This window comes from Theobroma umbraticum, unplaced genomic scaffold (assembly GCF_002168275.2).
Source record: "Theobroma umbraticum cultivar Fairchild unplaced genomic scaffold, ASM216827v3 scaffold_4.1, whole genome shotgun sequence".
NCBI lineage: Eukaryota > Viridiplantae > Streptophyta > Magnoliopsida > Malvales > Malvaceae > Theobroma > Theobroma umbraticum.
The window spans coordinates 6580509-6608125 of NW_018397258.1; the positions used below are offsets into that span (position 1 = coordinate 6580509).

General features: G+C 32.4%; 1 protein-coding gene and 2 pseudogenes across 2 annotated transcripts; all 3 read right to left on the bottom strand.

Moving 5' to 3' along the window:
* Positions 1 to 1897: 1897 nt before the first annotated feature.
* Positions 1898 to 3024, bottom strand: LOC110414440 (mavicyanin pseudogene; annotated as a pseudogene).
* A 3444-nt stretch (positions 3025 to 6468) lies between these two features.
* On the bottom strand, positions 6469 to 7459 carry LOC110413338 (mavicyanin pseudogene; annotated as a pseudogene). Its single transcript, XR_016351051.1, has 2 exons — positions 6983 to 7459; positions 6469 to 6884 (listed from the first exon to the last, which is right to left on the bottom strand). The product of XR_016351051.1 is annotated as a mavicyanin pseudogene (transcript).
* Positions 7460 to 23633: 16174 nt separating this feature from the next.
* Positions 23634 to 25988, bottom strand: LOC110414017 (mavicyanin-like). Its single transcript, XM_021425075.2, has 2 exons — positions 25538 to 25988; positions 23634 to 24172 (listed from the first exon to the last, which is right to left on the bottom strand). The coding sequence occupies exons 1-2, from the start codon at positions 25704 to 25706 to the stop codon at positions 23790 to 23792; spliced, it is 552 nt and encodes a 183-aa protein (XP_021280750.1). The 5' UTR covers positions 25707 to 25988; the 3' UTR covers positions 23634 to 23789.
* Positions 25989 to 27617: the final 1629 nt, after the last annotated feature.

The window sequence follows — 27617 nt, forward strand, 5'->3', positions numbered from 1 at the left end:
AGGTAAATAGGGAGACTAAAGTACCTGTGACCTTTTATTTCAGTCTATTGATTTTTTTTGGTGTTCTAATTCCCAGTTATTATTAACTTTATCGATGGTGAATTACTTCATCCAACATTATTTCGTTTTCCTTGTTATGAAAGGATGATGAAGGTTTGGTTAGAAACGCCTAAATAAGTGAATTAAACAAAATACTGGCCTTGGAGGAATTTGCTGCCTCCTTTATACTTTTATACATCTCTCTCCAAGTTAAGACACCTACCAGACACACCCTGCACAGTCACAGGGTATCCAAGACATATATTATGGCAATTCTAAGTCAAATTGTTGTCTTAAAGGCTCACTGTTGTAACTCTTTAGTGTTAAAGCTGATGTATAAATGAAAGCAGATATCTTTGGTCAAGACTCAAGGCATTCATGTGGAATATGAATATTACCATCTACTTTATTTTTAACCCCAACAATACCAGCAGAAACAAGGTTGTAATTCACTCATCTGATTCGTCTCTTTCCTTTTTCAATTTTTCCTTAAGAACACAAATAACCTTCCCATCAAAGTTGTTGACACCTTACAATGATTTCCCTTCTTTTAAGTTCCAAATTTGAAATATTGAGAGTGAGAATTTTATGTTTTAATTGTCGAGGACAATTGTTTTCTTCTCATAAATAAAGGTTTACTTTTAACTACAATGTGATTTACCAGGTCATCCAAACTAGTAGTTAAAGGAAACAGGCGAAAAAACCCTCTGTGACCCAGATCTCCAACACCCCCCCTTCCCAACATTTTTATTTTAGTACGGAATAAACCCATAAGGTATGATAAATTTGGCAAATATGGGACATGCATCTCCTTGGGCTTGGAGAAGACAACTGCCCCAAGCAGTTAATGTGAACCATCCTTGAGAGGTATTCTTGCATTCATGATGGGAGTTCTACCAGCATCTCTGTAAGTTTGAGAATGTGCATCAAGGGCCAACGGCCATCCCCCACTCTCAAATCAACTCGATCAAAATTTGTCCATGATTTGTACGGAATCACAAGGGCAGAGAAATCTGCAATGATTTTGTTGGCAACTTGGGCATATGCTCAGTTCACAAGCAAAAGAGGATAAAAAATGTTTTCCCCGAGTGATTATGTCCCTTTTCCATTGGATTTCTTCCTTGTATGGGGAGGAAAAATCGTTAAATTATCTTTGGTGGAATTAATTTCCACTCAATTTATGGACATTGGTCCCATTTTTTGCATTTATCCCATGGATTCTATGCATAAATAATAACCAATACAAAAAGTTCCATTCTTCATTCCAATTGGATTATCAAGGGACAAAAGTAAAATACTGAAACCGTAAATCCATAATGCATCATCTCTACAATCCTACTGGGTATTTGGGTATCGCCACCCATGCTCATGCAACAGTAATTTAGGTGAGGGTGAGCTAGCTAGGGCCACAGCAAGATTCACGTCCAACCTTTCAGATTAGCCATGATGCTATACCATTAGACTGAAAAGCCATTAAACAATCGCAATCCATTGATTGAAATTCAAGGTCAAATGGAAGGTAGGTTACTGCAAACATTTAATTCATTGAATTTAAGACCATCACTCTTCAAGAGGAGAGACCAGGCTAGTGAGAGGCCGGTTGAGAGGATTGCCGATCTAACTTTTAACAACTTTTTCTTTTTCTTTCTTTTTTTTTGTTTTTTTTGTGGGGCGGGGGTGGGCTGTGTGAAACAATTTTTATTCCAAAGCATTTTTAAAGGAGATGGATTTATAGTGACGGAGACAGTGCTATTGAAAGTTTGTCTCTCGTTTGCGAACAGTTTAATCCAATGAAACTTGTTTTCCTATGAATGAAATTCCAACAAGCTAGGTAATCTAAAGAGAAGTTATCACCTAATCAAACAAAATATGCAAGGACAACCACAGCCAGGGATTTAATGGCAATCTGAACAATGGAAATATGGATTGATGAAGCACTATTAGTACGAGCACTGCTTGGAGCTGGATTCTTAGCTGCAGGAGATGGTGGGAATGGAAGTGAATTAGCTGGAGCAGGGCTGGGGCTGGAAACTTCATGGACGTAGATGTCAACCTTCTGCCCATATTTGCAATGGTTGGGGAAGCCGCAAAGGAAGTAGCGGTGGCCAGGCTGCTTCAAGGTGAACGAATCATTGCCAGTATAGTAGGTTGCAATTGGATTTGTTGCATTACATTCTCGGTAATTTGGTTCAGTAACTTCCTTCACATTGTGAAATATAGCATTATATTCAAAACCTGCAAAGTGAATTATTTAATACAATATCAAAGAAGCTGTATTTTCTTGTAGAGCCAAAGACTAAAAAGGTCGGGTTGCGTGGTTGTAGTAGGGGTTGAATCATAGCACGAAAAAGTTCAGCCGCAGACGAAGCAAGAGCAGGGGGTAGTTATTTCACGAATGACGAAATGACTTCTATGAAATTTATGTAGCAAGCAGTCTTAGAGTAGAAACCAAGACAAATCAAAGGCATTTTTGTCTATGTTTGATTAATGTGATTAGGAGCTGAAACAAATGTTAAAGTAGATATTGCTAGACATGAGACAAGGGTTTAGGATGGGCTAAGCCTAGTGCAAAGAGAATGAGAAATACAATAAATCATATAAAGGAAAATGGATCGCCTTGTCCCTTAGTTTGATCCTTCTGTTGTGAGCATCAAAATTTTCTCTTAATTTTAGACAGATATATTAGTCGTATAGCCTAACAAATGAATAAAAAAACAAATGACAAACTTACACATACAAACAGACGGAATTTGGTAAAAAGAAAAGAGCAAGAACACCAAAAGAAAAATACAAGTTGTTTCAGAAACAGAAGAATAGCTTACGAATAGTGTCAGCAACACAAAATTTCTTGGAAGATGCCCAGTTTTGGTAATCGAACATTGGATGCCAACCAGAAGCATCACCAACCCTGTAAACAGTCCCAAAACAGATAGCAAAAGGAGCAATTATCATGAACATAAGCATTGCATTTTTAGCAGAAACCATGGCTTAACCACAAGACGTGGGGCTGAGAGAGGCAGAGGGATTTCAGGGCAAATTAATGACAGATTGATGACTGATTGACTATCTGTTGTTGGAAAAGTTACCCTTTTTACAGCAACATGTCTGATGCCAGCTTAGGAAAAGAAACGATTCTTTTGGAAACAATTAAAAAAAGAAGAAGAGGAGAATACGTTTAGGATATTTGCAATCAGTGTCGTAAATGTAGTGAATTTAGTGCAATTAATTGTGATTCTTTTTGATAAACTAATAAAGGAAATGTTAATAAAAAACCTCGGACCATGAAAGAATAAAATTAAAGAGTTGAAAGGACCATATCAAAATAGCTTGGACATGACCTATTACATGCTTTAATGTATGAATCACAATCTTATTATCTTATATACATATTTTCGGTGCTTCCCCTCTCAAGAGATCCTTGAAACCCATTTCAATTTTGCTATTGCACTACTTGCTATAACTAATTTCGCCTATGTTTTTTACTTGAAATATTAATACTACCTCCTCTCCTCTGTCCTCACCTCCTCCCTTCCCTGTCCCGTTGATAGTCTTTTACTAGAATTAGTGTCTAAGCTTCCGTCCGGTTTCTTTTCCAGCTTTATTTTCCTGCATAATGTTGCTTTCGTTTTATTTTTCGAAAATGATCTGTTAAATAAATTATCACAACAACTAAAAGTCAAGGGAATTCCTGTAGGTTCTTTCACCTATCTTCTTTATATTAAGAGTTCAGCAATGGGTTGAAGGTTTAGTTTAATATTTATTTGGTTCTCTAGATGGAATTTGAATGCGTTAGATTCGCAAGAAACGCCAATTTTTTGATAGTACAAACAGAGAAAACCATGTAAGGTGCAAAATTAGATTGAACATTTGTTTAATCTAACGATTAAACAAGCCAATTACCATAGGACAAGTCCAAATTAAATAACAATAAAAAAAAATTTCCTACCCGAACCAAGTTATTGAAGTAAAAACCAAGAAACAAAATGCAACAAGACTCAATGCCCAGGGAAGCTTAAGGAGTTGGGCCAGGTGGCGACATCTCTGACTGTGGGTTTGCAAGTGGCAAACCTTAAGGAGGTACGCTTTGGACTTGCTTTTGGGCCCAGGAAAGATGGCGTGACCAATACCTCAGCTTTGCTTGGCAGTGGCCAGGAACTCAGCCAATGAAGAAGTAGTCGCCGGGCCTGTCGAGGGAAGGGGGATGGAATCAGAACCAGAGGTGTAGGAGGCGATAGCGGATGTCCCGCCGCATGATTGGAAATCGTTGAAACTCACTTGCTTCATATTGTGAAATTGACTGTTTTACTCGAAAACTGCATGATGAAGAGAAGGCAAGCAATGAGAATTGTCAAGTAGTAATAAAAGGTGTACACTGTAACAACACGAAGAAGCAGTCTCTCAAAAAAATAAAAAAATAAAGAAGAAAAGGAGAAACAGAGGAAAATTGATAATTGCTTAGAAAACTTACGGAGAAAGTCGCTGATCCACTTGCTCTGAATCGGAGTTTGAAGAAGGGGAATGAGAAATCAATATTTCTCTTCATACTCCAACTAGCAGAGTCGCCGACCTTGTAAACGGCACCAAGGAGGACTCCAAAGAAAGCCAGCATCAAAAGGAAAGCCAGGATTCTCTTAGCAGAAGCCATACTCGAACCACGATTATCAAAAGAAATCAATTAACTGAAGAGCAAGAAAGCAACAGAGAGAGCAAGACTGTAAAAGAAAGCGTTTGCAACGAGTTGGTTAATTTGTGAAGACAACCCACGGTGCTGGCTCACTGGCTCTATAAATACATGTATCTCTTCAAGTTTTGCATGAAAAGGGGTTTCCCATACCAAAAAGGATTTGTATTCTGAAACGGATGCCCACAGTAAAAAATACGATATACTTTTGACATTAATTATTATTATTTTATAATTGGTTATTTATTTTTCCAATTTAAACAAAATTTACTTTTTTTTTCTTCTCTAAAATTTAAAAGATATATTTACATAAAACTCTTACAGTTTTGATATGTTAGTATCCTTTCTATGGATAATGTAGTCATTCAATCATAGTTTTTATAAATAAAGTAAGCACTTGAACGTTAAAAGATAAAATCGCAAGATAAAAAAAATGAAAAGCAGATAAGATTTACGTAAACTTTCTTAAGTAAATTTTGGTAAAGTTGTCAATTAAATTAAGTTATGAAAATTAAAATTGAGAATTAAAACCAAGATATTGAAATATTGTTTATAAAAATATTTAAAAATTTTAATTGAAAAGGTAATTATTAATATCTTTGCATAATTTTAACAAGTTATTAATTTTTGTCATAATTTTTCAAATTCATATGAGTGAAAAGCTATTGTGATGTTTGTCCAAAAAAATGGAGAATTTGAACATTATGATATTAATTTCTCTCCCTTTGGTGCACTGAAGAACATATATATATATATATATATATATCTATATATAATATTATTATTTTAGTTATAATAGAACTTGATACTTGCATACATTTAATCTCAAAATGTCATATTTTCATAAATTTTCTTGACTGTCCATGTGAGTTTGAATTCCTTTTATTTGTAAAATTTTTGACATCACAACAATCTGTCATGTGTTTCATGTTTCACCAGGTCATGCAACATTTAGTTGATTTCAAGAATTAGTTTATCTTAGTTTAATTCCAAACTCAAGTTGCATATACGATCATTTTGAAGAAAATATTAAGATAATTATATAAATTATTTAGTTAAAATTATTATACGATACTATTATCTAGTTAGATTACAACATCTTATTAGAGTTATACTGTAATATTGTTTGTTAGTTTTAGTTAAATTATGAATAAGATTAGGAATCATTTTGAAGAAAATATTAAGATAATTATATAAATTATTTAGTTAAAATTATTATACGATACTATTATCTAGTTAGATTACAGCATCTTATTAGAGTTATACTGTAATATTGTTTGTTAGTTTTAGTTAAATTATGAATAAGATTAGGATTCGCCATATATAAAAGATAATTATACAAATTATTTGGTTAGAGTTATTATACAATAATATTATCTAATTAGACAACACTGTCTTATTAGAATAAGAATATTTTAAGTAGAGTTAGAATATAAATAAAATTAAGATTGACTTTCTAAATATATATACTTTATTTATCTATATAACATATACATAATTTAGATTTCTAAATATACAATTTAGATCTTTTATAACTTATATAATTTTATATTATGTAGGATTTTTTCTTCTCTAACAATTGTCATTGTTTTTTACCTATCACGTTCAATTCAAACACTGTTTCATCAATTCAAAAAAGCAGATTAACATTATAGTGTATTTCAAACATGCCTGTCATCAGTTTAAGCTTATTTATAAATAGAAGACTGTAACATTGGCACAATTACTTAGAAATGAAACCCAATCGGCTAGTAAACGATGCCAGTAACACCTAATCCACATGCAAGGACTGCCAGAGCGGCCCAGACGTTGAACAATTTGAGAGATGGAGAACTGCTCTGAGCTGGGCCTGGGATCGGTTCTATGCTCTCTGGACTGGGTGCCAACGCCTGATCAAACTCTGAGCCTGACTGTGGTAAGTGATTAACACCGGAAGCAAAAGGTTGAAGGTATTCCTGGCCGTGAGCCACCTCAATGTGAAGCTTTTGCCCGCTTAGACAGTGGCCAGGAAGACCGCAGATGAAGAAGAAGTGGCCGGGCCTTGTGAGTTCGATGGTGTCAGAACCCGAGGAGTAGACTGCAATCGGAAATGTTGCGTTGCATGACTTGAAGTTCTGGTGTGTCACACGGAGCACGTTGTGGAGCAGCTTCTTGTACTTGAAAACTGCAATCAAATTAAACCAACTTTATCATGTAACCAAATCATCAAATACTAGTTGAAAGGAGTAGAAACCCAGAGGATCGGGGAGCTTAATTAGTTACCAACAATGTCGCCAACATGGAAGTTCCTGGTTGCAGCCCACTTTTGGTAATCAACTGGAGCAACAATGTTCCATCCACCAAAGTCTCCGACCTGGTGCACGGCCCCCATTGAGACTCCAAAAAGCGCCATCGTAAAGAGTAAAATTGCTGTATTCATACCAAACGCCATGGCTCGAGTAAAGTGTGAGGGATTTGAAAATAAAAAGAAATTGATGATGGGGTGAATATGTGAATAATACAACCTTAATATATAAGCCGGGGGACTCTGTTGATTTTAACCAAGGGAGACTCGATTCTAGAAATGGAAAAGCATGCATCTTCTACGGATTTCTGTAGCAAACAACACTTATTTACCAAACTATACATAGTTTATGTTCCTACTGGCCCATTAGTGAGGTTGATATTATTAATGTGGGGACATGGATTTAATCCTAAGAATAAAAATCAAAATGGTTACCTCTTGGGGGCCCAAATGAGTTCGAGGGAAGTTGGTTTTTTAGCCGAAAAGGGGAAGAAAGAGGGGGCGTCTGCCCACTCCTTCCTTCTCCAGTGCCTACTTGTCGTACCAACACCAAATTTAGCCCAATTACAAGCTGAGTCACTTCCAATTTGCTCAAGTTGAACTTCATTCCAGATCCAGCTAGGCTTCCACTTGATATAAATAAATAATTTGCATTTATGCAGTCTCTTTCTTAAAGCAACATTCGTTCTAACTCTAAGAAGGATAAAAAACTATTTGTATTGTTTCAAGTTTTGGACATTGTGACAATCATTCTCTCTCACCAACGCATAATACTACTTGAGTAATCACCCAATATGTGGTCATTGGGCCTTTTGTTTTAATGTGGCTTAATTCAGTGGAATTCCTAACCACTAAAAGACTGTATATTTAATAAATTGCCTTCAATTTGTAAGATGAGTAATTCAAAGTTGAGAGTAATATAATGCTCTTTTGGGAAATCAAAGGAATGCAGCTTTTCCAAACAGAAAGGTTGACCAACGTGTTGAACCATCTTTTACCTGGAATGATTGGATCACCAACCTAAACAAAACTGTCAACAATAAAATTGATCTCATTTTTAATTTCATCGCACAATATAAACTATCGTAACATTTTTAATTGACAAGTGAATTATTATATCTGAATTGTATTGATGAAAATTCTAGATAGATATCAACTTGGACTAGTTTGAGGTGTGATACATTGTCCCAGATGAGTCATCCTTCAATTCTTACAACAATCAAACTCATTCAAAGGAGATGTAAAAAGTGAATGTACCTAATAAAGAAGATCCCATCTCATTTCAAGCTAGATTTCTCTGGCACCAACAACCAAGCAGAGTGTAAACCCTTGATTCTGGAGTTGTATAAGGGCACTGTTGGTGAAGTCAATGACTTGTGCATCCATGGAGACTCTAATCTCATTGTAAAATAAAGAAATGGTGAGTTTTCTCTTAAAGAGCCTATGTTTGCATTATACAGATTTATTGTCTTGTCATTTTTATAGAAATTCTCAAAGGTGAGATGTGAACATAGTTCAAGATTGATGAATAGACATGTAGACACATTTGCTACTCTAGCTTGCAAGATACAAATGCAGGAGAAAGATCAAAGCACCATTTCGGTATTGAAAAGAAGGCTTCCATATCCATCCAGTGAGCTTATACAACCCTCCATCTATGAAGAAGAGGACTAACGTGCACCTATGGTAAGAGACTTACTCAATCCAAGCTCTACATCTTGTACACACAAATTTCTCGTCAAAATTTCTTGACTTGAAAATTATGAGACAAATACAAATATTTGATGATGTGAGTGATAATCTCTGAAAATTCCTCTGATTAATTTCTTCACTTCATTTTCAAGAGTCACGAACTTGGACTTTGTCTTGATCACGAACTTCGCCGCTACTTTATCACGAACTTCGCTGTTGCTTGATCACGAACTTCGCTGTTGCTTGATCACGAACTTTGCCGTTGCTTGATCTTCACCCCAGAAATCTTATATTCTTCTTGATCTCTGAAATGCTCTCAATCTTCGAATGCTTCTCTATCTTCAAATGCTTCCGAATGAATCAAAATGACTTGGAGGAGCCCCCTATTTATAATGTTAAGTGGGAGACTTTGATGAGAATGAAATCTCTTTGAATTATCTCTAAATTATTTTATTTAGAGATAAATTATGATGCTCATTGAAAGTCTTTTGATTGGTAGGACTTTGAGTCCTTGAATTTTGATTGGCCGAAATTAGGTATTATCTCTAATTTATTTAGAGATAATTTCAATTTGATTTTTATCTCTAAATTAATATAATTATTAGAGATAATTTAAATGACCAATAATTAAATTTTAATTGGTCAAAAATATGAAGATTATCTCCAAATTATTTGGATTTATTTAGAGATAAATTGGATGACCAATAGCTAATATTTGATTGGTCAAAATATAAATATTATCTCTAAATAATTTAGATTTATTTAGAGATAAATTGAATGACCAATAGCTAATATTTGATTGGTCAAAGTATAAATATTATCTCTAAATAATTTAGATTTATTTAGAGATAAATTGGATGACCAATAGCTAATATTTGATTGGTCAAAATATGAATATTATCTCTAAATTATTTTGGGAGATAAATATATACCAATAGGTAAATTGGTTCAACTATATGTCTTTAAAAAATCTAACCAATAAATTAATTATTTTATAATTAATTATATGGTTAAAATATTATTAAATCCACATGGCAGCACGTAATTGGCTGATAATTTTTTTTCTTCTACACATCTATACCACGATTAAAGTATTTCACTCTCATCCATGGTGTGTGTACCATAAGGGAAGCAATGGAGTCTTAGCTAGATGCATTTCCAATCATGAAGTAGAAGAAAAATTGAAAGCAATGTATGGACAATGGTGCGGAGAGGAAAGAACACCGTTGCATCGATTACTCGATAAAGTAGGGTATTTTTGTCCAAATAGTCCAAAGATGTGCTCCAATTTCAATAGCCTTGTCCCAAGTGTTCAGAATATCTAGATGTGCACGAATGTCATTTTGTACGAAGTGCGGGTGATTGGCGTAAACCTTACATCAACTTTTTTTAAAATGGAATTCTTTTAACAAATTTTCCAAGACGCAAGACAATTGAAGAGAAAAGCTCAACGGTTTTTCCTTAAAGGGAATGAATTATTTTGAGTATCATTTGCATGACCTCCATTGAAGTGTGTTTCTCCAATTGATGTAAATCCTTTATTGGAAGAAGTTCACATTGAAAGTAGTGAAGAACATGATAGGGGAGGAAGCTTTATCAGAAATTGTTGGATCTTGGATATGTTTGGCTTACTATGGAAACAGATGCAATGATTTATGCAAAAAAATGCCATGAATGTCAAGTCCATGGAAACCCTATACATACTCCAATTGTAGTACTTTATAGCATCATCATACCTTGGCCTTTCCATACTTTGGAGTTTGACTTGGTTGGACCTATTGGTCTTTTTTCTAAAGATATACATGGATATTTGTAGCAACAGAGTGCTTCACCAAATGGGTAAAGGCTGTTCCCTTGGAGAATGTAATTGGATTGGCTGTAGGCAACTTCATTAAAGAAAAAATCATATGTAGATTTGCAATACCCAAGCATATTTTGTCAAAGAGTGGTACCCTATTTGTTTACTCTAGTGTAAAAGAACTCTTAGCTTTTTATGATATCGACCATGTGAGCCTTTTATTACCCTAAAAGTAATGGTCAAGCTGAAGCCACCAACAAGACTCTACTTAAGATGCTGAATATAATGGTACATGATGATCTTAATATGTGGCATGATGTTGTTCTTATGGCACTATACGCATATGGAACTTCTAAGCAATGACTTACGAACGTTACTATTTTTTCTTTAGTATACTAGACAGAAGTTATTTTGTAAGCAAAAATCCTAGTTCCATTAGCAAAATTGGCCCTAGATGTTAAAATGGACAATGATACTTTACGAATGATGGAATTGGAAACATTAGAGGAAATGAGGGATAAAGCCAAAAAGAACTTTTCCACATATCAAAGAAGATAGAGTAGAGCATATGACAAATTGGTAAGGAAAAAAAGCTATGAAGTGGGTGACTTAGTACCCTGTGCAACAAAACATATTAGAAGAGAAATATAAGTACCAAGTTTAGTCCAAGGTGGAAAGGATCATACATTGTTCATAAGGTGAATGTGAGTGGATATTGCAAACTAATGAATTTAAAGACTAATTCTGTTATAGTACTAGTCAATTTCCAATACATTAAGAAATATCATGTATGAGAATGCCATCCATTATTTGTCTCCTTTTATGAATGACTTCTTAGAGTAAGCTTTTGTTTAATTGCAGTGTATATTTTAAAGTAAATGCATTTTTAGTTGTACCTTTATCGTTTTCATTTTGGCTGTCTTGCGATATTTTAAAGTAAATTCATTTTCACTCATAAGCTTTATTGCTCTTACTTTGGCTATAATATTATTGTTGCACTTGGTCATAATCTTTATAGTTTAAATTTTACACCATATAATTCACATTATCAGTTGCAAGCTTTAACACTCATAATCTGACTGTAATAATATTACGTTATTAGCTGCTAGTTTTATCGCTCACTTTCTGGCCATAGCTTACCCTTCATAAATAGGTTGCAGCTATGAATGCTCATATAAAGGATATGTTATTCTCCTTCATACTAGATTGAAGATTATTCTCTTTAATGTGAAGTTGAAAATCCCTTTTGGCAGCGCAAAATGATACTTGTGAAACATTCATATGTTTGCAAATAATGAAATATAGAAAAATGTATCTCAGTTTATGAGTGAAGAAATAAAACACGAAGAAAAAGTAAATATTTAGCATGAAAAATAAGTCTACAATGTCAGAAAAAGAAAAACTAGAACAAGTTAGTTAAGTATGAAGTTCAGAGGGGAGAAGGATCTATTATTCTCAAAATCGAAATAGTTGTCTAATTTTCCTTGCAACTTTATCTTCCTTGCATCAAGCTTTTTTATCTCTACCTCTATGCTAGGTTTGTCAAACCTCGTCAAAATGTATCCTTTGGCTTTGACTATACAAGTGTCAAGACATTTAATTCGACAACCAGAGTTGAGGACATCTTCCATGAGATCCACCATTTTCTGCAATTCTTTGAAAGCAATGTTGCCTATGGAGAGGAAGCAATCTCTAAGGCACTACCCAATATATCTATATTAGCTTTGTTCATGAATTTGCCTTTAAAATGCCAAAATTCACCTTCTACATTATAGATTTGCTCTAAATTCTACAAGTGTTGCGACAAGACTAGAATGCTATGAAAGTTTTCTAAATGAGTATCAGAAGTATTGTCTCTACATTCAATCATAAATAAAAGAGGATGACACGAAGTGAGTAATAAGAAGGGGTGTAACAATACTTAAATAAATAATATTTATGTTATTTGAAATACTTATAAGAGAAGAAGAAGCATTGTGGATACTATTTAGAACACCCTGAAAGGAGAAGGAAAATTATGAGTAGTATTCAAAACACCCTCAGAAGAAAAAGAATTGTGAGTAGAATTTGGAACACCCCTAGAAGAAGAAGCATTGTAAATAGTATTCGAAACACCCCTAGAAGAATAAGTATTGCAAGTAGTACTCGGAACACCTTCAGGAAAAGAAGCATTGCAAGTTGTATTTGAAACACTCTTAAAAGAGGAAACGTTGCAAGCAACACCAAGAATAACACCAATTCCAAAGTTATTCTGAATGTTTTGGGTAACTCCAAAAGTTTCCCCGGGAATGGTATTTGCATTGTTATATTGAGGCATCCTAAAGCTAAAATCAGAATTCACATCTTGAAACAGTCCCAAGAACATTTAAATTAACTCTAGTAGTGGCATTGACCTCATCACCACCAACATTTTACATAGTAAAAGGTAGAAATCGATCATATCTATTAGACTTTCTTGTATAACTTTACCGTCCACTCCTTTTCTCAAACTCAAATATTCATGTTTGGTAAGCCTCGTTTCAACTGACTCATCATTAGACTCATAATCATTTGTGTGGTCACATGATTCTTTTTCATTTTTAAACTTTAAGATATCTTGTCCCTCTACCTCTGCACTTAGAGTTGACTCTTCCTTAAGAAAAAAAGAAAATAAGAGTAATATCAAGGTGAGAATGTAATGAAAAAAAGAGATGAAAAGAGTAAGAAACAAGTTTACTTAGCGAGAGGTTTTGTTCCTTTTAAAGAATCAAGTGAAGCGACACGTCATTACTACTGATGGAAGGAGCATGCAATTGCACTTTAGGATTAGGCATAACAAACAAGGTCCATTCCTAAAGATAGTCTCCTTAATAAGTATATCAACTAATAGTGTAGGCACCTATTTTGTCAAAGGCTGAAACAACATAGCTTTTGAACTTATCCATATTATGATTAAGCACACCAATAAAAAATAAGGAAGTACAATAAGAGAAGTTTTTAAGAAAAAAGGGTCTAGGTGAAGTTGATTGATTATACCCAAATTGACGCGCCATTCTTTAAAGAAAGTATACTTCGATAGACAACAAATCGATATTAGAACCTAAACTAGTCATCTTAATCATGGAAGGTAATTGAGAATAATGAATCCACACTAAGAGGTTTAACCCACACGAAAAACTTCCAACATTAAATGTTTGCCCATCGTAATAAATTGTTGGATCACTAAAACCATTGGTTGATCTCACATAAGGTTATGCAGTATATTGATCTGCCTTATCCAACACCTTAAGAATGTTCTCTTTATAAGTCTGCTCATGCCATGCCCAAGCTTTATAATTGTCTTTTAAAACTTTATTTGTAGAGGAAGACACAGAAGGCTGATACGCGTTAGAAGTGGAGGCACAACTATGAAATCTCTCCCATTGACACATCTAAATGAATGATACATCAATATAAGTTAAGACTCTATAGCGACCAACTGATTTAGCAATTTTAGAGTGATATAAGTCTAACCTCTTATATAAAGATCTCAAGTATAATGGAGTAAGAGGAAAGCTCATACCTTTAGCAATCTTGATCGCATAAGGAATAACTGAAGAAGACATCCCATCATCTAGACAACTTGGGAGGACATATTGAGCCAACCGTATGATTAACAAAGCCACTAACTCATGAGCGTGATCTAGATATATAGGAGGATTGCTCTAGCCTTTAATATTGAACTTCTTATAAAAGAACCTTACCTAGTTAGAAAAGTGTGCCACTTTGAAAGCTTTAACCTGGCTCTTAAACAAGTCCATAAAGAATTTCTTGACACTTTTCTCTTCCCTAGAAAAAAAAATGAACAAAAGTTATCTCTATCAGCACAAAAAAGTTTCAAAAGAATGCGCATGTCTTCAAGAGTACAAATAAACTCTCTTCAAGCATAATTATAGTATGTGAAAAAGTACTCTACCTTGCAAAAATAATGTGCCATACTTTAATTCTAGTCTCCCTACAAATACGAAATTTAGTGGTGACTCTTACAACATTAAGGGCTCTAGCATTACTGAAAGCAATCACATAGGTGAAATTCTTTCAAAATTTCTGTACCTATTCATCTTAACCTAGGACCTATAGTGATTTAGATCCAAATTTAGTGACAGAAAGTGAGCATTCACCGCGCTTAAATTTGAATTTCATCCCGATTCTCCCTACTAGCAGTTTCTTAGAAAAAAGAGCAATTTTTTCTTTTTTTCCTTGATAATACCATCATCTCAATTCTCCCTCCTAGCATTTTCGTAGAAAGAGAAGTTGCAATAGTATTCTTCTTTTGCTTTCCTAAAGCAACCCTACCAAGCTCACCATAGTGAACTTTTGAGGCAAAAAGAGTCTTGGCCATAAGATAAGGCCACAAAATTTCTACAAGCATGAACAACAAAGACAACTAGATAAGTATTTATGCATTATCATTCCTACTTATGCACTATTACATCCTTCAAAATTATAGAAATATTCTATGTTCATTTATTTGTTCTTATCTTTGCCCTCTGTTTTTTTGTTTATTTCTATCTTTATGCCAAAAGAAACAAGTAAAGAATATATATATATGTGTGTGTGTGTGTGTGTAAATCACTAAACATATACATAAAAGAAATTCCTATTTAAGGAAAGGGGTATAACATCAATAATAATTTTTTTTTCTTTTCCTTTCCTCTTTATGAAAGTTTCATTATAACAAATGAAATAAATAATAATAATAAAAAAATTTAAAAAAAGAAACTGTATAAATAAAACACAATTTTGTTATAACGAGAACTTACTTGTTTAAAGAAACCTTAGAAAGAAATTATAGAAAAATAGATTGTGAATTTCCATAAAACTCTTCTCTCTAATTTATGGTTTTTGAGGAATTATTTTCTTAGTAAGAATCTAATACGTTAAATTTTCTTATTGAATGCTTTACTACATCTTGTTGTTTTTCCACATATATCTTAACTTCTTTTTCCTGTCTTGAACTTTACCTATTAACATACTAAAAAAAATACATAGAAAGTTTGAAGAGAGTTGGTGGAGGAATTTCTCATACTATTTATCTAAACAACACATTTTGTTACTAAGTATTAGCCTTCTTGATTTCCACTGTTTTGTTAAGTTTTATCCAATTCATATATAGTTTATTCATATGCACAATTTTTTCCCAATCTGGTGGGCTTTAAAACTGGAAACTTTCTTCTAAGAACGACTTTATTTCATTAATCATATTAAATATTTCCCTTTGAGGTTCCTCAATGATTCATGATTTCTTTTTTTCAAAACTTTGCTTCTTCACCAAAAAGAAAACAAAAAGTTAAGTAAAATTTAGACAAATACCTTAAAAAAAATTGAACAATATGTTTGTATTTCATTCAAAGCTTGTACAATTCAGTCCATAGATTCCAATGTTGGTTTTGTTGGCAAACGTTTGCAATGTTCAAGTACTTTATCCAAGTTTAAATCACATGGTCGTATTTAACAAAGTTGGCTTCAGGCTTCCTCAAACTTTTTATAAATTAATGGCATGAAGTAGTTCCGCCAAATCAATTTCTATAATATCCAACATGATATCATTAAAAGGCTATGAACTCTTTATTATCTAGAGGATTTATTTTATAAATCAATAGCTTTGTTTGCCGACAAGGTTTGATATTAATCCAATACTCCAATTATGCATGAAATACAACAACAAAATTTCATGTAGGGGGCAAACACAGAAATGCCCAGGGACGTTTCAAGAGTGGAAATGCTGCAGAAATGCCTAAGGGCATTTAAATTGCCAAAACGCTAAGTGGTGTTCTAAACATAGAAACTATTAGAATGAGACTTGCAACCAATTGAGATTGGTTAAAGCTTAGTTCCAATCATGCAATCATATCATTCACATTGATTGATTAGAGGTTTTCATTCATCAATAAGACATCAATGATGTTGGTTTTAAGTTTATTGGATGAAGCCCATGAGATTAATATATCTTACAAGAAAATTGTATTGGATTACAATTATGAGATCCCTATGCATTAAGTATAATCTCTAATGTTCCTTGTTGATGTATTATTGAGACTGGAAATGAATAATGCTAAGAGATTAGTGCATTCTATGTTATTTACTTGGAAAGTAAGTAACTGATCTCATAGATTGAAGTATAGAGATACTTGAAACTATAATGTAGGCCTTTGTTCCATGAACAAGTTCATTGAATATGACCCGAAATGAGAAATGCATTTGGTATCTCACTTTAGTATCTATGCAAATATTTCTCATGTGTCAGTTATACAAATATTCTTTAGACTTGATGCATTAAGTTGTCTTATATATGGAGTGTTGTATATTTAATCATATCCTTATGGGTCTTGCCAAGGATGCCAAAACAAGATATGGATAGTTGTAACATAAAGCATGTGAAGGCAAAGGAGTGATCAAAAAAAGAATCATCACCCCAAGTGATTTATGGGACATATCATAACAGTTCTTGGTTGATATTAACTTGTTAAAGTCCTTGGCAAAGACAACTTGGAGATTACTAAAAAAGATTTATAAGTCTCTATAAAGCTAATGATCTAACCTCAAGAATGAATATGAAAATTAATAAGAGTATATACTGTACGTTGCTTTTATCATTTAGAGACATACGATGAGGGAATGAATTACACTGATAGACTGTACACTGAAAGGTTGTTAAAGAACATTTTTGACTCTTTCAACAATTGGATAGCCATGATGCATTACTATATGCAAATCTTGGTCCATAAAATTGAATTAATTAATTTAATAAAAATTATAATTTAATTTAATTATAAATATATTAGGAACCTAATAGGTCACATACAATAAGTTACATTATGACTTAACTTGGGAGTGTGATAATTTAAGGTGGACTTAAATCATACACTAGATTTTTAACTTTTAAGAACTTAGTTAAAATACTTTAATTAAGCATAAAGCCAGTATTTTAAATAGTTATGATATTAAAACCTTAACTGCAAACAAATAAAGTAAATTTAATTTAATATAATTTACAATGACTTAATTAAAAAGATTTAATTAAGTGTTGGGCTAATATTATAAAGGGTTGCAATATTAAGGCGTTATTTGCAATTTAAGAAGTTAATCAACCTATATATAAATATCACTTTTTAGCTATTCTTCATAATACAAGTGAAACACACAAGTTAGGGTTTTTTAGTTATCAGAAAACTAACGATAAACGTCTAGTTGCGTACTTTTTTGAGTGACTTAGAAAAATAGTTTTTTAACTTTGTGGTTGGTTAGGAGGAGTGTGATTGTGTGGAGATAACAAGTTGTTATCCACATTGCTAGCATAAAGGCATAGTTAAGAAAGCTCATTCTTTGTGAAGATTCAAGTGCAACCATGTATGCAACTGTTGGAGGCGAAGCATTTAAGTGGCTCAGGTTCTTTGCTTCTTTTATGGTATTCACAAGTTGGACAAAAAAGAGGTACAATCGTAATAGCAATATCATTTTGTAAAGGTAATCTTATTTTTTTTTATTATTCTTCTCTTCTGGTTTTGTTTATATTAAAACCACTAAGGAGATCCAAGGTAGGTGCAGTATGTTTTTGTTATTCATTTACAATTTTTTGTTTCATTTCGCTACATTTAATCTGATCATACCATTCCCAACAAAAATACCCAAGTGTGTTTCAAGCGCGAAAACGCCTAAGGATGTTCCACGTGCAGAAGTATCTAGAGGCATTCCAAGCATGAAAGCATTTAGGGACATTTCTAACTGTGTAACACATAACGGCAAAATAATAATAATAATAATAATAATAATAAATACATAAATTTACAAGCGATTCTTTATTCTTCAAAAACAAAAATATATAAAAGCTTTGTTTTTCTTATTTTATTTGCATCTTTTTATATTATGCATAAAACTTTTTATAAGAAGTTTTATGCAAAATGTAAAATGTAGAAGTCTAATTTTGACTAACTATTATTTCTTGAAGTATTGTGCTACAGAATAGGAGCAAGCATGGAACAACTATTCCATATAAGGAAGTGAAAGTAACTCTGAACAAGTGGCAGGGTTTATGAGTTATACACACATTTGGGATGTTCTAGAAAGCTTGACTTGGTGGCTTAAATATGGAGATAGTTAACAGAACTTCCTTTTAATCTTTCCTTGAAGTACATGTGTTTTATCTTTTTCTTTTTTTCTTCCTTAATAGTACACGTGGTGCATTATCAAGTGTCACTACTTCATTACCCAACTACATGGCTATTCTCTTAGCATCCCATAAACCATTATTCAACATGCTCCTCCATAACAAGCATATCCTTCACGATTGAACGTGTTCTCCCAATTACTTTTAAAAAAACATTCTTGTTCAATATAAATATAAAAGCCTCAAAGGTTGGAAGGTAATGAGAAATTATCGAAAACCTAGTGGAGATTATCCTCAAAATTCTCTCAAAGCTCTCCCAACTATTCTTTCAACTTAGCCTTTTCCATCCACCATGCTCTACTGCTTTCTCCACCTTTCTTCTTCCTAATTGCTTGTCACCAAAGCACGTATACTTTAAGGACTACTCTAATCTTTCTCTCTATCTCCTCTAATTCATTCCGTTTCACTTATTGCAACACATTCTCTATCCTTACCAAAAGAACTTTCTACAATGTTAAAAAAAATTAAGATAAAATATTTTATAACATTAAAAAATCAAGATAAAATATTTTCTAAGATCCAATCAAATATTTTGAAACTTTATTCTAGAAAACCAAATCAAATATTCAAAATACCAAATCAGTTATGGAATCAAAAACCAATTCTCCTCTCTGTACCATAATAAAAGGAATGAGTCAAGGTATGGTAAAAATACAGCTGACTATCAAGGTACAAAATATCATTTGGGCTTAGCCCATGTATATACTTACATGTAAGGGGAATTCGCATTTCCTCAAGTCTTAGCCCAATATCATGTGCGCACGAGCCCACTTTTTTTTTTTATTACTTACAATAAGCCTATAATAAGTTTGCTTATACAAAAGCACTAACATTTTTTGTACTTAAGCAATGGGGAATAAAAACCTTATGAAATATCCAATAATCCCTCACATATTTCACAAGGTTTCATAATAGAAAGTTTTTGTTGGATATAATCTCACTCAAGTGTAATACATTGAGACTGGTGCTTTTTAAGCTATGAACCAAGCCTATTAAGAATGAAACCTAAATCACAAAATTTAGGTGAAGTTTATAACTTATATGAACCAAAAATTCTTTATGTGAAATATGATTTCCACCAATCACATTACATCTCCACAATTTTTGCTATTTAACACGGTTTTACGTGAATAAGCCATGCGTGTTCTTGGTTATTCATAAGTGCGATAGAAAATTTGTCACTATTCTCATAAAGACGACCCCACTCTATATTTATATAAATGATTCCATCAAATATATGCTGCAATTTAATACACCATCCATAAGAAATATAGAATTCATTAAAAGTTTAACCCAATTTTTCTTATATTGCAATCTTGCACTATTCACACACCATAGAAGGGACAATAATTTTAATAGTGCATCAATTTATTAACAAATAACTTGCTATTACCCATATGAACCTAATTCATAGGATTGCCGCTCACATAGGTTTGGGTTGCCATTATTGTTGATTTTTCTCAATTGACTTAAGTTCTATTCCCCTCGATGTATCATTAATTAATTTTCTTCCTAAGGATTTAGTCAGAGGATTGGTCAAATTTAGCTCTAACTTTATATAATTAATAGACATTATTCTATCTTTAAACAATTGCTTGACTACATCATGTTTCAAACGAATATGTCTATTCTTACCATTGAAATTTTTTTTCTTAGTAATGGTTATTGTTGTTTGGTAAGCACAATGCATAGACACAGAAACTGTTAGTTTTATTCCTAACAAAATATCTGTTAAAAGTTTTCTTAACCACTTAGACTCATTACCAGCTAACTCTAAAGCTATAAATTCTGATTCCATTGTAGATTTAACAATTATTGTTTGTTTGGTTGATTTTTAAGTTATAGCGCAATTACCAAGGGTGAATACATATTCATATGTGGATTTTGTCTCATCTAAATTTGAGATCTTGTAAGATCACTATATCCTTCTAATGCGGTGAAAAATTGATTATATAAAATATTATATTTTTTTATATCTTTCAAATATTTCATTATTCTACTCAAGCAGTCCAATGATCTCAATTAAGACTTTGTGTATATTTACTCAGTTTACACACATCACAAGTTATATCAAGTCGAGTATAATTTATCAAATATATCAAACTCCCAATAACCTAAGCATACTCAGATTAAGCCACACTATCACCTCTATTTTTCTTTAATTAGATATTAGTATCATAAGGAGTATTTACGTGTGATATTAAAATGTCCAAACATTTTAAGTATCCTTTCAACATAATGTTCTTGTGTTAGTATTAGGTCATGTCCACATCTTATAATTTTAACACCCAAAATAACAATGGCTTTCTCTGTCAACCCAAAAGTTGATATCTAATCTAAATACCACATCATTATTAACTCACAACATTATGCCTAAAGGAGTAGTAAAAATTCCAAACTCGTATATTTAATATAGTTAGATAACGTTCAACACTTCTATTGTCATAATCACAATAAACATGACACTCAGACAGAGGTATAGTCCCTTTTATCTAGGATATTAGTTGAATAACACCATATTTTCACTAAAACCAAATGTAGAACGATATCATACATAACCATAATCACATCACATCTATATATATATATATATATATAAATTTATGGATTACGTGACTAGAACTCTAATTCCACCATCCAAGATCCACATATCATTTTTATGTAGCTAGTTTTGCCATTACAATGTTACATCTAATCTTAGGTGACATGTATGGTCACATCTTATTTTCCTTTGACTTCACACATACTCACAATCTTAAAATCAATTAATAATCCATGTTTATAGGGACATATTTATTCTAATTGGTCATACAAGTTCAATAATACACAATTTTTGACCAATTCCACTTACATGTCATACTTTACTAGATATTAGTCACCATTGTCAAACATAACCAAATTATCAATTTCAAGCATGTTCATGATCATATTTCGAACCAAACATCAATATATTTAGCATCATATTTCAATCATAATGACTCACCAAACAAGGCTCATTTTTTTTAAATCGATGCTTTTTCCCATGCAATTACATACTAGCTTGGTATTTAAGTATATAGAAATGATAGGGCATAACTTTTGGAACATATTTTTAATCCATACACAATCCACACATAAAGAATACAAATATTCACATATGGACCAGAATATCACATTTAACAATTTCACATTTCCAAAAATCACATTTCATGCATTTCAATACTAAAATGGTTTGGATGCAACCCACTCACCAAACTACAGATCCAACCAACCAAGCTATGGTGCCAATTGGGTTATTATTATTATTATTGTACCTCTGTTAATGGTACTGGATTCTATCTTGCATTAGATTAGCCATATTTACAACGATGGTAGTGGTTATTGGGTAAAACCATTGACGATGGTTGTGGAAGTAGCGACAAAGGTAGCAACATTATCTGCATGAGAATCCATTATCCTTAAGATTGTTGGCAAAAATTCAAAGTAGATATCAACTCGAACTAGTTTGAGGTGTGATACACTATCTTAAAGATAATTTTCACCCTTTCGAAGTATGACACTTGATGCAAAAGGACTGTAGTAGTTATCTCCAAGATTCAATAGACTTTTTTTGATTAATTTGCACATATTATTAGGGATACAAGAATAGTTAAAAATTCTAAATAAGAAAGAACTCAGAAAAGTAAAGTCTTTAAAGATAATTTTCATAGTATGAAACACGGTGCAAGAGGACTATAGTGGTTTTCTCTTAGGATTCAATAGACTCTTCTTAATTAGTTTACATAAACTATCAGGGATACAAGAACAGTAGAAAATTCTAAAAAAGAAAGAACTTAGAAAAGTAGGGAAGAGAAAGAGAGCAAAGAAGAACAAGAGAGAATAGTTGGTGCATTGAGAATGAAATGAAGGCTGGTATATATTTTATAACGTTAAACAATCAAGATAAAATCTTTTATAAGACCTAATCAAATATTCGACAATGTTGAAACATTATTTTGAAAGACCAAATCAAATATTCAGAATACCAAATCAGATAGGATTTAACAAACTCTTCTTGATTAGTTTACTCAAATTATTAAGAATATAGGAACAACAAGAAATTATAACTAAGAAAAAACCTAGTAAAAGCAAAGAAGAGAAAGAGAAGAAAGCAGAAAAGAGGAAGAGAGAATAGTTGGTGCATTAAGAATGAAGTGAAGGCCAGTATATATTTTTTAACGTTAAACAATCAAGATAAACTATTTTATAAAACCAAATCAAATATCCTTAAACGTTGAAATGTTATTCTAGAAGACCAAATTAAATATTCAGAATACCAAATGAAACAGGATTCAACAGGTTTTTCTGATTAGTTTACATAAACTATCAAAAATACAAGAACCACAGAAAATTCTAAATAAGAAAAAACTCAGCAAAAGCAAAAAAAAAAAAAAAGAGAAGGAAAAACAAAAAAGAGGAAAAAAGAATTGTTGGTGCATTGAGAAAGAAGTGAAAGGTTGGCATATATTTAATGACGTTAAAGAATCAAGATAAAATATTTTATAAAACTAAATCAAATATTCTAAAGCATCAAAACGTTACTTTGGGATCAAATCAAATATTCAAAATACAAAATCAGTTATAGAATCAAAAACTAATTCTCCCTAAGGTACAAATTATCACTTAGGCTTAACCCACATGTATATTTGTATGTAATCTTATGTGCGTATGAACTTAACTTTCTTTTCTTACTTACAACAAGCTTATAATAAGTTTACTTATATAAAGTTCTAACATTTTGTGCACCTAAATAATGTAAAATAAAAATGTTATGAAATATCCAACGAATTGATCATGATAAAGTAATATAATGGTTCTATCGCGTACCTTGTGTTTGGAGATTTATGATTCTTTTGTTTTATTGCAATGAACGTGAAGGACTTAGATTCATAACAATGGACAAAAATTTTTGATATTGCAAAATGGAGAAAAGATGGAAAAGCAAAGCTATAGTCTATTATATTTTTAAACATTTATTTCATCTAGCAATTAAACAAGCCTAATACCATAGGACCCCATACAATAATGATGCTATCCCGATATAATCATGTCAAGCATTCCCGATACAAACACAATAGTAAGGACCACTCGTCTAGAAGGCGAAATCAAAGAAATAAACTGCAACGAGACCCAATGCCAAGGAAAGCTTGGAGGAGATGAGAGACGAAGCACTGCTCTGAGCGGGTCCAGGTGCCAACATTTCTGAAGGTGGGTTTGCAGGCGTTGGACCAAAAAGAGAAGGGCTCGGACTTGCACTTGGGCCTACGGACAATGCTGTGACCAATACAGCAACTTTCTGGCCGGCTTGGCAGTGGCCAGGGACACCGCAAAGGAAATAATAGTGGCCGGCCCTTTTGAGGGTTATGGAATCAGAACCGGAGGTGTAGGTGGCTATGGCAGATGTTCCGTTGCAGGACTGGAAGTCGTTGTGGGTCACTTGCTTCACGTTGTGGATTTCTTTGTGGTACGTGAAAACTGCACGGAAAAAGGGCAGTCAAATAAAATATTAGGTGGTAATTTAAAAAAATTCTAAACGTCTTTACAAAGCTACAAGTCAAAAGGATTTAGATTTTCAAAAGTGGTGTCAAAAGCTTAAAACTTTTTTAAATAGTAATAACTTATAACCTATCTCTTGCTTTTTACAGTTGTCTAGCAGCTCTGGGGAAAAAATCTTTCCTCTTTCCTTTTTCACACTTCTTTTTGACCATCCGAAAGGAAGAGCATACCGACCACCTTTTATTAGGTTCTGTTTCTACATGAAAATTAAGAAAAATTTCTCTCACTAAGAAAAATATTTATAATTAAAATAATAAATAGTAATTTTTTTAAAAAAATTCATTTCAAAATTTATTGAAAGAGTACTTCAATCAAATTTAATATAATTTTATTTAAAAGATTGTTGTATACTATTATTAATAGAATTATATTATTGTTAGTCAAGACTTAAGTCTTATAAGATAAAAATCTGTTAAAAATTATTACTCATTTCTCATTAATATAGGTTAAATTATTAGAATTAAATGAAATATAATTTTACATAACAAATTATCAAATTTAATAATTAATAATTTAATAAATTTCTATTTATTGATAAAAATTAAATATAAACATTCACAAACTATATAAAATTAAATATAAAATACATAATCAAACAATATATCTACAAAATAAATCTAAAAAAAACACTTATAATTTTAAAATATTATTTGACATGTAAAATTATTTTTTATTAATTAAATTATAATTATGAATCTAAACTATCAAATTAATAAAAAAATTTAAAAATAATATATTTAAAAACCTCATTTAAGTAAAAAATTACTTACAATTAAAATTTAGATGAGTTAATTTTGAGGGAATGAAAAAACACAGTAAAAATCCAAAAGGATAAGACTTAAATTTTTAGATAAGAGTTATAAAAAGAAATTTTTTTATTTTTTATATAATATTTAAATATTAATATAAAATTACTTTTTAATAAATTTATTTTTACTTGAAATCTTTAATTTTATTTTTTATAAAATTATAAAAAAATTAATAAATTTATTAATATATTAACTACGTAAATTCCTAAATTAGCGATACATCAAGTAAATAATTTTGGTAAGTGAGTGGTGTCATGCTCTGAGGTGGGTCCGCCCTTGGATGTGCATTAGAATGTGGTTGCAAAAGTCTTTAATGAAGTGATGGGAGCAGCTAACAAAACCAAAGGACGCGAAAAACCAAGATATATCATCGTGCAGTAATATTACACACAAGACGTATATTTACACTGTGCAACAGAATAGAACAAACTAGAAGAAAGAAAAGAAACAGAGGAAGATTGGTGAGAAAACATACGAAGAGAGTCGCCAACATGGAAGCTCTTGGTAGAAGCCCACTTGCCGTAGTCGAAATTTCCCAAGGTAGTCCAACCAGTAGAGTCACCGACCTTGTAAACGGCACCAAGAGAGACTCCTAAGAAAGCCATCATAAAAAAGAAAGCCACGGTTCCCTTAGCGGAGGACATCCTCGCAAACCACGACTATCAACAAACAATTAATTGAAGATCAAGAAAGCAACGGAGCGAGCAACAGTGCAAAACAAAGAGAAGCTTTGGCAGTGAGTTAATTTGTGAAGAACCACCGGGCTCGGCTCTATATAAAACGAGTTTCTTCCCTGTACTCCTTCCTAGCATGAAAAGATTTCCTTTGCCCACAAGGATGACCAATAATTGAAAAAAATAAAATACTAGTACTGCTTTTAAGGAAAGGCAAAAAGTTTGTGAACATTCTTTGTGTTAAATCTGAGACGTACATGTGTGAGTTTTACTGAATCTAAACCCTCGGATTCTAACGGGAATATATAAGCCATTATGAAAGCGATCAATTGTCCTCTTAATTCTTTTTCGATAAGGAAATGGTAAAGCTTCTGCGGGATAAATTTGAATGCCTTTCAAGTGGGACATGAGATTAATATGAACTTGGGGGGTGTGGCCCAAGAGGCGTGACCCGGATCAGTGGAGCTAATTAATTACACCAACTCAATCAATGACTCCGGGTCCACTGCCAAACGACGAGTTCACAACTAGCTTTCGTGGCTGTAGATTTCAATCCGGACCTGGGGCCATGCGTTGTAAATTTTTATGGGGACAAAAATTAGAGGCTTGGCATCATTTGCCGCGGCGCAGATTTTCATGGCATGGATTTTGCTTGCCTACTTTGGGAGTCGGGGATCGAGGAAATGGCGGAGGACAGCTGTCCTTATTGAGTAAATGACTTAATTGCAATGGGTCGATCGGCGATTGACAAAGCTGCTCCAGTCCTAACTCCACAGAGATAGCCAGATAGATAGGCATTATACTTCGTACATACGCTTCGATCAATTTCCCTGTTTAAGGTATGCAATGTCACATACGTATTATTGTCTTTTAATCCTCTGGCACATACGTATTATTTTCTTTTGTTTTTCATTTTGTCCCGACAATGTAAATAAGAGAGTTTTCCTGTCTTCCTCATTCCTCGGTCCTCACCTTTCATTTTCTTTACTTTGCTAGTCTCCGAACACGATGCCAATACGTATTTGTTTTCATTTTTATGCCTAAAAGGCAACACAATCTTGCCTTCTAAATGAAAAATGTTTCCCAATAAGTGTCCAGAATCCAACTTGTTTCTCTAATTTCATTAGTAAACACAAGAAAATACATAAGAAGTTGATGCGTTTGTCTAATCATAACCTTTTTCTAGACGGTTGTACATTTTACCCATACTCTCGTTCAGATGCATAAAATTACGTTCTTCATACACAGAACTACTATCAATCATATGATTATGGACATATTCATTACAACTATTGCAAAAGTTATAAGCGACATGTTAATTTCGACACCCAAAATCATGCTCTCCTATGCTTTATATATATATATATATATATGGCAATGGCATGGGTGCCGATATTAATCACAGCAAAAAAGGAAATAAAAATCATTCCTCACCAATCATCATCTTTGCTTTACTAGAATTAAAGATGGTGGAGAGATCCCATACCATCTAATTGCAAGGATTATATATATATATATATATATATATATTGAATATGCGTGAATTTATATTATTTATTTTTATATTTTATTAAAATCATGTTAAGTTAATTTGGTTTAAGTAATGAGATGATATTATAGTTTATACTATAATCTAATAAAATGGACTAGATTTCAATAATTTATACGGACTTAATAATGTAGATCTATATAGAAAACTTTAAATAGAATGATAGGCAGGACTAGGAATCACTATACAAAGGAAGATCAATGTCTCATTTTATATTAAGTTTCTCACTCATCAAGTAGTTGTAATAATGAAAAAGGAAAATCTTATCAATGATTACATTATTTTCACTATCAAAAGCATAGAATGAAAGATCAAGTATGTTTTTATATGTT

Coding starts and splice junctions, on each gene's coding strand:
- LOC110414017 (XM_021425075.2), bottom strand. CDS start 25,706: ATGTCCTCCGCTAAGGGAACCGTGGCTTTCTTTTTTATGATGGCTTTC. Junction 24,173..25,537: donor CCATGTTGGCGACTCTCTTC/GTATGTTTTCTC, acceptor TTTTCCGTGCAG/TTTTCACGTACCACAAAGAA.